Source organism: Chaetura pelagica, unplaced genomic scaffold (genome assembly GCF_000747805.2).
Source record: "Chaetura pelagica isolate M959 unplaced genomic scaffold, ChaPel_1.0 scaffold76, whole genome shotgun sequence".
Classification (NCBI taxonomy): domain Eukaryota; kingdom Metazoa; phylum Chordata; class Aves; order Apodiformes; family Apodidae; genus Chaetura; species Chaetura pelagica.
The window spans coordinates 7,230,179-7,240,636 of NW_009970723.1; the positions used below are offsets into that span (position 1 = coordinate 7,230,179).

Sequence of the window (10,458 nt, forward strand, 5' to 3'; positions counted from 1 at the left end):
TGCGGCCCTGCCCGCTACTTCGACATCTCCCGCCTGGCCTGCGGGCCCTGCGGGGCCCACCAGCGACAGAGCGCCAGCGGTGAGCGACAAGGCCCGGATGCGCGGGGGGAGGCGGGGCTGTCCCTGGGCCGGGGGCCGGTGGGGCTCAGGCAGCTCCGCGCTGGAATCCGCCCCTCAGCAGCGGGAAATGCAACATCTAGGCTCAGGCTTTAGAGGTAAAACAGCAGTGCTCGGGGGCAAGTGTGAACAGGCAGCGAAAAGGACCCCGCAAAGACAGAAGTGGCCACAGCACAACTGAGTCTGAGACACATCCCAGAGAAACGTCCGTGGAGTCGTTTTTAGAGCTTTTCTTTCTTTAGGCATTTTTATAGCTTGAGGTGTTCACAGTAGAATTCCGTAGGGCCCTGAATCTCTGTCCTTGAACGCTTCCCTAACTTGAAACTCTTTGGCAAACCTGGAATGTCTGAGATGTGTATGGATACCTTACACAAAAGGCAACATTCCATCATCCCTTTTATGGTCATGTTGATTGGCGTTTATCGGAGCCTTTTGCATGTAAATGGCCAACAAACTCAAGGAACTCCGGGCCTTGCAGTTGGAAATAGGCTGAGACCAGCAAGCTTTGCCTCCCCAGTCTTATGCGTGCGTCGGAGAAGGGATTAACCAAAGGACACTTCAGATCGACTCCCCCGGAAGACCCCCACCTAAGAGGCTTAAAGCTATAGATAAGGAGAATGCAAATAGTACAATGAGTTCCAGGAAATCTGATAAATATGTATCTAGTAGGACAATATAGGACTTGCCTGTTGTCACTTAGGGTATGCACGACTTTGAGAACTATCTCTGGTGCATCCAGCGCTGCAATAAAGAACTGCCGTCTAAAACTTAAAGACAAGTGTTAGAGAGTTCTTTCAGCGACTGCATTTTACAGTAACAATGTGAACTATCTGAGTTCTTCAGGCTGTGCACATACAAAACCAAATCACACGTGGAAATGTAGAATATGCACAACACACTTGACAGTCCTAAATGAAAAATACAGATAGTAGTTCACTTTCTTTAGGAGATAAGATGGTATAATAGTGTCCATCTTTTATAAATACACAGTTCCAAGAAAAGTGGGAGTTCAGTGTTGCATGTACAGCAACAAATTTGAGACTTAAGATCCAACAGCTTATCTCTTCAGAACTGATCAGATGCAGAGATCTGGATGGCTGTGTTCACAGCTGCTGCATAAAAGCTGGTCACCTCTTCCACTGCCGTCATGATGACTTACAAGAGTAGCCCCAGAGTTTATTTGCAGAAAAAAAATGTACTGCAATAGTTTTCAGACCCCCTGATAAAGTGGATGTCTAGAACCATAACTCCCTTTTTTAGGCTTGAATCTTTGTCTAATTCAAGGGCTTCAGGGAAAGATAAATTCCAAGAGGAGGTCAAGGATTTAATTTTTTCCAAGACATGTGAGTGGAGCAGTGTAGGCAGCTGCAACTCAGTCTGCTCTTTGCATTTTGCCTGAATTCCACTGCACCAGTCTGCCCATGCCCTCTGTGGCTAGCTCATCACTGTGGATTCTGCTTTCAAGTTTAGAAGTCTAGCCATCCTCAAAGTGAATGGAACAACTTGATTATCTTCATTGGTCTGGGCTTTTTCTTCTTCATAGTTAAGAATTAATCATTTATTATTTGCACTAATGTTTCTGTAAAACTGATCTCATGAGGATGTACTTTATGGTTATAAAACTTTCCACAGAATTGTACATTATTTTTACATGCACATTTAATAATAATAAAAACAACAACAACAACAGTTTATTAGTACAAGGAATCAATTTTGGTTTGTGGTGTGTGTTTACAAGTACTGAGACAGTCCCATCATAGTGAGACTGAAAAAGTTTCTGAAAAAAACCCCACCTGTTTAGCACCAGCAGGTGTCCACAATGATGTGCCATGAAAATAGTGTTTACTTGTTCAGACTGAATGTTATGTTGATATTCACTGAAAACCATTCCATATAAAGCATGATCATCATGCACAGTTTTTAAAGCTTTGACTTTAAAATAGCTTTACAAGTAAGTTATGTTTTGAAAAACCTTTGCCAATAAACATGTTTTGGTTTTAGGACTGGCGGCCTATTCAATGGATGAAAACTGTACACAAACATATAATGCAGGTGGTGTAGAGGGCTAAGAATGGCAGGATATAGAGGGAGAGATTTTATCTGCTATTAGAGCAACTGATACAGCCTTTAAAACCTCATGAGAACACAAACCCTTGGCTCTTGTTCCCCTTTGTTATATCAGCCTAATCATATATTCCTAAAACGTCTTTGTACAATCTGCAGCATTAACAGTTTTTTAAAAGCAAGGTGATTTTAATGCATGTCTCACTTGGGTGTTTTGTCTGTCTAATAATCTATATTGATATGTCGAGAGCCATAACTGTTGTTCTTAGTATTCTGTGAAAAAAAATCCATTTTATATAGAATAAAAGTGCATTTTTTTTTCCAGGTAGTTCATGTGAATGTCAGCCAGGATACAGGATGGTTTCTGGTAATGGTGGATCCTCCATTATTTGTGAAAAATGCCCAGAAAATATGGTAATTATTGAACTTCATACTACTAATTTTAAATTTCACATTTTCTTCTGACTGCAAGTTATTTTTAATGAATTTTAAATTGTTTTGCATAATATTCTTTTGCTTCAGAATTTTTCAGACTAAGCTTATAGGTAGTATTTTTTTAGTCTTTAGAACTGCTTATTACTGTTCTCCTGCTGGTATTTTTTCTTTCTGAATTTGTCCCCACAAGCAAAGTAAGAGTATTTTAAATGTTTCATTTCTTTCCACTGCTTTTCTTGTCTGCTTCATCTTACGCTATCCTTGCCCAGAGATCACTGTTTAGAGAATGCCAAAGATGCTTTTTAGCTCTTTTTGATTATTTATATCAATCCTATTATTCGAATATTTAGGCTGCATCTTTGTAGGCCCTGATAACTCTTATCTTTTTACTTCAAAATGTGCTGCTGCTGCTATGTTACTTTAATTATATATAACTTTGTAGTTTGGTCAGTTCTTTCTACCTTTCTTGATAAATTAAGCCAGAATTTTGGATTGTGTTCACAGCATTGAGCCAGAGGTACCAACCAGGCTTAACCAGCTTTTTCCTGCTACAGTAAATAAATAAATATTTTTTCTCTAGCAAACACAACTTTTGAGAGTAAGAGCCTTCCTGAGTACTTCTTTCTCTCCAGTAACTGTAGAAGAATGCTCAAGAGACCTGTTTAGTTGCATAAGTAAGATGTTTAATGGCTAATGAGTAATGTAAGTAACTTCCCTCTTCTTTCAACTTCTTACTACGTTAGACAAAGGCATTGAAAAATGTTTGTTGGTGTTTTGATCATTCTGCTGTAATGTAATTCTTCCTGTAATGGTGGCATTTGTCTTTGATCCTGTGGCAAGGCTTATGCAAAGATAAAATTATGAAAGTGAAGAAAGGAATAACACCTGCATGACCTGAGGATAAGCAGTTATCTTTGTTTTCCTCAGTGGTTTTGATCTGCAGTGCAGTGCAGCTTTCTTATAATATAAGCATGGATGTGAGCTGTTTGAGTATGTGCAAAATTCCATGCAGTTATGTAAGCTGCTTGACTTAGTACCCCTTCATTTCCATTGCTTCTGTAAATTTTACACAATTATGTCTATTTATGCATGTCGTGTCCCACAGAGCGGGCATGGCTAGGGTTCCCCAGCAGTGGGGGTCAACCCAAGGAGATTCAGATCCAGTCCTCCTCTCTTAATCTCTTTCAACAACCCATTTGGTGAGATTAAGCTCAGGAATTCTCTGCACCATACTCTAAGAGTAAGACCATTACCCAGTAGGCTTTCACAAAACACACCTTTACTTAAAATTGAGTAAGATTATGAAGCTTGTCTAAAGGAAACACACAACAATGTCACTCGCAAAGCAACAGGTTACAACCAGCAGAACTTAGCAAAATGGTACTCTCAAAACAACATGTTACAACTGGAAAAACTTGGCAAAATTAGAGATGATGTTACCTCCACGTGCCAAAAATAAGGTTAGAAACAGAGAGGGAGAGACAGATATAAAGAAAGAGCGGATAGGAGAGATGTCACCACCCTTGGATCCAGGAACGATCTCAGCATGAGATGTGGTCCTTGGATAGCAGGTGCGACCCGGGCATGTTGAGTCTGTCTCTCTGATGGCACCTGGCCCCACCTCTCCTGGTGAGGCTCAGCCTACTCAGCGCAGACTCAGTGTGGGACCTGGGAATGTGCTGGAAATGAGTCAGTGGGGCATGGGGGTCCAGGTGGTCACTTGCAACCCCCCACCCCATCCAGGTTGACTGAGCAATGGTCTTTATTTTCACACATTGTCCAGTTTGTCACGCCAGCTGTTCTGAGACAATTATCCTTTTTGGGACTCTACAATGCATTATGTTTATTGGTTTTTTTTTCTGTGTGTAGAACCTCTATTTTTTTACGCCTTCTACTTTAATCAGCTGTTATCTTCACTAGAAGGTGTTAGCTAAGAAAAACTTAAGAACACTTTTTTTAATCTAGGCCTGCATAGGAATTTTTTTGCCACATTGTTTAGGTTTTTTTTAATCTTTAAAAGCTTCATGAATGCTACTGATGTAGTATCTTAATACATTTTCTAGAAAATAACATCTGGATTAGGCATTCTTCACTGATACTTGGTGATTTCTATATCTTTGAAAATTATATTTTTGTTTTAGAGTGGAGTTACTCAAGATGGGTGGAACTGTATTACTTGCCCAAACGGACTGACTTCAGAAGGAAAATGTAAATGCCTAAATAATGAAATATTAGGTAAGAAATATATGCAAGTAATGAGATATTAGTGCTTATTTTTATAGTTTATTAAGACATGTTCTTCTTTTAAATAGGAAAATAAATTTAACATACGTATACATACCTAATGTAAAAAATCAACATTCCCTTTGATCTCAAACCTCATTCCTGAAAGACAGCAGATAAATCTGTACCATTATTTGTTGCAATAAACACTATTATGCAAACATTAAAAAAATAAATACTGTTATATTGCTTCCTTTAAGCTCAAATGAGGATAAAAACAATGTCAATATAGACTAAGAAACATTCAAATGTGTATAATGATATAGTGCATAGGAGCATCACAGGACAGGAATTATACATATATGGATATACATATACGTGGAACAGAATACTATGAGCAAGACAAGCAAACTACTATGCGTTAATATCAGTGGATTTCATGCCTCCCTGAGGCACGTGCCTCTATATGTGATTTCCTGGAACATTCTTTCCAGATCTGTGCCTCTTACTTGATGCTTTCTAGTAGTTGCAGATGAATTTCACTAGAGACAGAAAATTATTTTTTCTGTTAGCTTTAGTGTCTATGTTAACTGTATCCTTATTTATCTTGCACAGTGAAAAACTAAGAGCAAAAGATAGATTTCCTCAAGAGCTTAAAACAAATAAACTCTCGGGAGCTCTTGTTTTCCTTATTTTCAAGGACATAGGATGGAAGAGATTTTCCATGTGCCTGTAATTATATGAATAAGTCTTACTGATGTCTACTTTGGTTACATTTCTAACAGTATACTGGAGAATCACTGTTTCCCAGAGTGTTAATTCAATTTTTTTGTAGGAAACTGCAAAAAAGTGAATACCAAATAGCCTGCCTTAAATTTTATGAGACTTAGAAAATACATTCTGAGCCTTTATTGTAAAATATTTATATCAAAGCTGATTCTGTAATTAGGCATGCAGAAAGAACATTAGTATTGTAATTGTTTTGATTCTCTTTGTATCTTTTCTTTTAAGTAATTAGGCTTGAAATCTTCTGCGAAGTTATGCAGTTGCAGTTTTGAAACTGAATTTGTGACAGTTGCATTAATAATTTCAGATAATAATTTAAAATATTTTTTCCAATACTTTGTAAACTTGGTATTTTGAGTTTTAGCTTTTCAATGAAGCCTTGGTTTGAAATTTGGTTCAGAGTAAATAACAAAGGAACAGCAAAACTGCATATAAAGTGTTGCATTTCCCATTGAAACTATAAACAATGCACAGATGCAAATATGTGCATTTATAGTGCATGTTACTTGCAAGTTGTGCTCTTGATTTTTTTAAAAATAAAACCTGTGGATTTATTTTAGATCTGCATAGATATTTCATTTTTTCACGCTTTTCTTAACCTGTGTGACAGACTGTGCATCATGCAATTTTATCACAGTTGCTTTTCTTTTCCGTTTAGTGGAAAGAAGCATCGATGGCATTTTGCTTAACAAAGCACTGTGCACACGTTGTAATGACAGCGAGCAATCCTTCTCTGCTGCGGATGTGTCAGGAAATAGGTGAGTATTCTTCTCATTTTGAGGTGATAAATGTGAACGTATTCAAATGAAAAATTCTTGGGGAACAGTCAATGTCTTTGGGTTTTAAAAGCAGTGAATTGAAAATCCTCAGCCCCAGGACCAAAGTCACTATGTTTTGTGTTTACTGAAGTCCTTAAATGACCAGCGGCTTGCTTGCTTTGTTTGTTTGTTTGTTTGCTTTTGTGTGACTATAAAGGCCTTCGGAGTGGAAACAGGAACAGAATTCTTGTTTTGGTAATTGCTGCATTTCTTCTCTACTTCACTGTCAGTAGAAACAAATCCTAATGTCTTTCAGATTTGAGTTCAAGCTAGCGAAGATGCTGGCTGTGTTGCCAGGCATACTATACAGTGCACTTTCACTCAGTACTAGATCTTACAGTTAACTGCATTTTAAGTGCATTCTGCATGTTTGTGATCCATAGGTGTGTAAGATGTGAACAAACATTCATCAATGTAAGCAAGTCATGTGACTGCGGCAGCCCAAATATTTTGGTAAGTAGCATACTTATTGTCTTGAAGCTCAGAAAAGAAAAGCTATGCTGACAAACAAATAGATTTTCTCTCCTTTTTAATTTTTTTAAAAATTTTCTTCAGGCTGGAGGATTGTGTTTCAGTGCTAAAGAAAGCTTACCCCCAAAGGGAGTTGCAACTGTTCGTTTTGGACAGCTAGTAAGTGTGCCTATTCTAAAACATTTTCAAGCTATCTCATTTATTTTCGGTAAGTCTTTTAGATTCCATTCCTGGAAAACAAAGGTGATGGTTTGTTGTCTAAATCACGGTGATTGCAAGGTAATTTGCATCAACATAGAATGCAGACATGTAGACCATGCAAGCATTTCTCTAATGGAATATGCTTTAAAATTCGTGCCTTCTTGGAAAACTGAAAAAGAATACTAATTTACTTCAAATATGAGTATTTATAAAAAGCGCGTTGTGAAATATATAATTTGGCAAATTTGGTCCTGAGTTACATTTATCACCCAGGTAACACCTTATCCTTGAAATCAATAGTACTTTTATGCAGTAATCTCCTGTCACAGAATCCGCATTCAAAACTTAAGTATTTCTGCTTTTGTTCTGTGTATTTTGTCTGATTTGGTGGTGTGAAACAAATTACTGCGTTATGGTTGTGTTTTGAACTAAACTGGTGTAATTTGCACATTTGCACAATGAAGGAAAGCTGTTAGAAAAAAATAAATAGCATCTTTTGGCTAACAGTTTTCCAGACCGCTGCATTATGGATAAATTGTTCTGAACAAAGACAGTGAAGCAGTTACTTACTTGCAGGGAATAACACTGACATCAGCATGGTTTCTGAAAAACCTGCAGTCCTCAGCCTCTGCCTGTTGGGTGAGTTTCATTAATGTTTACAGTTTGCTTTCTTATACAGAAGCGATAATTTCTATAAAAGCATGCACTGTAGTGTTTAGAAGTTAGCTTGCTTACTTTTTAATAATCTTACTTAGAAATTGTAGTAGATGAGAAATAAGTGTATATACAGAATTATTAGAAAGGTTATTAGTCAATGTTAGTGGAAGCCTCCAGGGTTGGAATCTTCACAAGGTGAATGGTGCTTAACAGAAAATCCTGCATAGTCAGTAGGTATGTGAACTGTTACTGAGTATATCCAGGAAGGGATCACTTAGAAAATTAACTTCTTACATGATTGGTATTCATTGGCAGCTGGTCTTTACCTCTTACTTGGCTTTCAGTTAATAATTCCTTTTTGTGGTGAAGGATAACCATAGAACCATCATGTATAGCTTTGCTTTGTTTTATGTATGCAAGTGTTACTTACCTTTATATTGGTCTGGGTGGCAGTAACCATGGATGAAAGAGTGGCTGTGGCAACAGAATCATCCACAGTTGTGAAGGGGATGTGACTCTGCCTCCTCTTTACCAACTCTTTTATCCCACATTCTCATTTCCCTTCTGCATTCCTCTCCTTATGATCAGATTTTAACTTCTCAGGCCCTAGCTTTTCTCACAGTCTGTATGATCCAAAGGTCTACCTGGCCTATTGGTGAATAAACTGGCTTCACAGGAAACAGTAATATACAAACACACAGATTGTTCATTTCATACATATAATTATTACAGATTACTACAAATTACTACTAGTAAAGTATATTTATTAATAATACTTATTAATAATAAAGCAAGTATGTGTGTATTCAAAAAGTAGCAGCCAGCATATATTTCAATATTACAGTTTAGTACAAAATTATTACTAGTAAAGCAGCAAATGTACCTGTAATCAGTTACCTATGTACCTGTGTGCCTGTGTGTATATGTTACTCAAATTAGTACCAGTACAGTGCTCCCCAAACTGCTCCCAGAAGTGGGGACTTGAAAAAAAATATGAATGAAGTCTGTCGTTGAATATGATCCATGTTGTGGAGTCTGGATTCAGCCAGGCATTCCCGGAGTTCTCGTGCGTGAGTGTGAGAGAGAGAGATCCAGACATACAGAGTCACTCTCAGTTTTGGGTAAAAAGTAAGTCATTTTTACATGACAAAAGGGGAAGTAGGACAGCACGACCTGGAGCAGCCAATAGGTGATGTTTTATATTCTCTCAGAGCAGTTTCAATTTTTCCAGATATTTTTTTTCTCTTTAAAGTAGAAGAGCCAATAGCAATCACCAAATGGCACTTTCTTAGAATGTTTTTCCTCTTTTCCAGACTATTTTTCACCTTTCCATATTATAAGTTGCTGTTACAGTTCTGTGGATTTGTCCTTATCAATGATATCTCAGGATGTCTCTGGTGTTTAGGTATCCAGCTGCACTTCTCAATGATGTTTCTGATTCCCAGGGCTAGTTCCCAGGTTACCAGTTCCCAAGCTGACAGACATTCTCTTAATCAGAATTTCAGCAGGCTTCTGGTTCAGTACTTTCCCACATCACCTTTCTGGCTGCTCCAATCACCATCTCATACACACAGCTCTGACATGTATTCTCCTGCTTACCTCGTTCTTTTCTGCAAAGTGAGACTTAACCTCTTACGAAAGTTTATCCTGTTTGCCTCAGCCTGCTCAGCTCGCCAGAGGTGTTGCCTTTTTGTGACATGCAACTGCTGGTCTGACCCACACAAAGGGAGTAGATGTTGACAAATTAATCACTTGTGATCACAGTGTTAATCACTTGTTAATCACAGTGATCACTGCGTTGATCACTGCACAGAGTTTCCAGGCATCACTTCTGCCTGTCACAGGGCAGTGGTTTGTTTTACCAAAATGGAACAATTGTATCAATATAACATAGTTTAGAAACAGCAGAATAGAAAAAGTACTAAAACTGAAAATAAGATATTTGTGATAAATGCAATTATAGTTGTCAGTCTTAGGTCTTTGATGGAGTTGTATTTGTCATACAGCCTAAGTGATGCTAAACATTTAGATTCTTACTCCTTTTTCTATGTGCAGATACTGACATTTGTTTTACCTTATACCATCTTGCTGATGCAACTAAAATGAACAGGAATAGTGAGAGCATGGATTTCATGTTGCTATCTGCAGATCTGTAAAAATGTGGAACCTGAATAGCAGGAAGAAAATATTAAGTGTTGACAACAAAATCGGTTTCAAGTGAAAATGAGGGTTTAGAAGTGACTTATGAAAGATAACATTAATTTTATGACTGCCTCACCAAAAGGAAGGGTAAATAAATACTCTTTTATGTTCTTGTGTTTCTCCACTGCAGTTGTACTCCAATCTAACAGCATGCCAAGCTCTTGGAAATATGTGTGTAATGAATATGAACTCCTTGAGTTCTTCGCATACTGATGCCTGTGGTTTATTTCAGTATATTTATTTCAATACAGCAAGGCTTGGCAATGTTCATTCAATAGCCTTCTGGTAAGTTGTCTTTTCCATAATTTGTGTCTTTAGTAGTGTTCTATGGAAATTATTATTCTAAATGTTCTTTTGTTGCAAAACATTGTTTCTTTAGAGAAAACATTGTGATTGTTTTCAGGAGGCATAATCTTCCATGGCTATATTATGGTGATCAACCAGGATTAGCATCCCAAGTGCTTGAGGCAAATCATTTCCCTAC

General features: G+C 37.7%; 1 protein-coding gene across 1 annotated transcript in view; it reads left to right on the forward strand.

Annotated features, from left to right (window-relative positions):
• The first annotated feature begins 18 nt into the window (after window positions 1-18).
• TMEM67 (transmembrane protein 67) overlaps window positions 19-10,458 on the forward strand; it is a 30,362-nt gene continuing 19,922 nt past the window's right edge. The window contains exons 1-9 of the mRNA XM_010006429.1: window positions 19-79; window positions 2,507-2,595; window positions 4,758-4,851; window positions 6,284-6,383; window positions 6,827-6,896; window positions 6,999-7,073; window positions 7,692-7,754; window positions 10,105-10,259; window positions 10,378-10,455. Of these exons, the coding sequence (XP_010004731.1) occupies window positions 2,539-2,595; window positions 4,758-4,851; window positions 6,284-6,383; window positions 6,827-6,896; window positions 6,999-7,073; window positions 7,692-7,754; window positions 10,105-10,259; window positions 10,378-10,455 (692 nt within the window). The 5' untranslated portion in view covers window positions 19-79; window positions 2,507-2,538. The remainder of the gene's footprint in view (window positions 80-2,506; window positions 2,596-4,757; window positions 4,852-6,283; window positions 6,384-6,826; window positions 6,897-6,998; window positions 7,074-7,691; window positions 7,755-10,104; window positions 10,260-10,377; window positions 10,456-10,458) is intronic.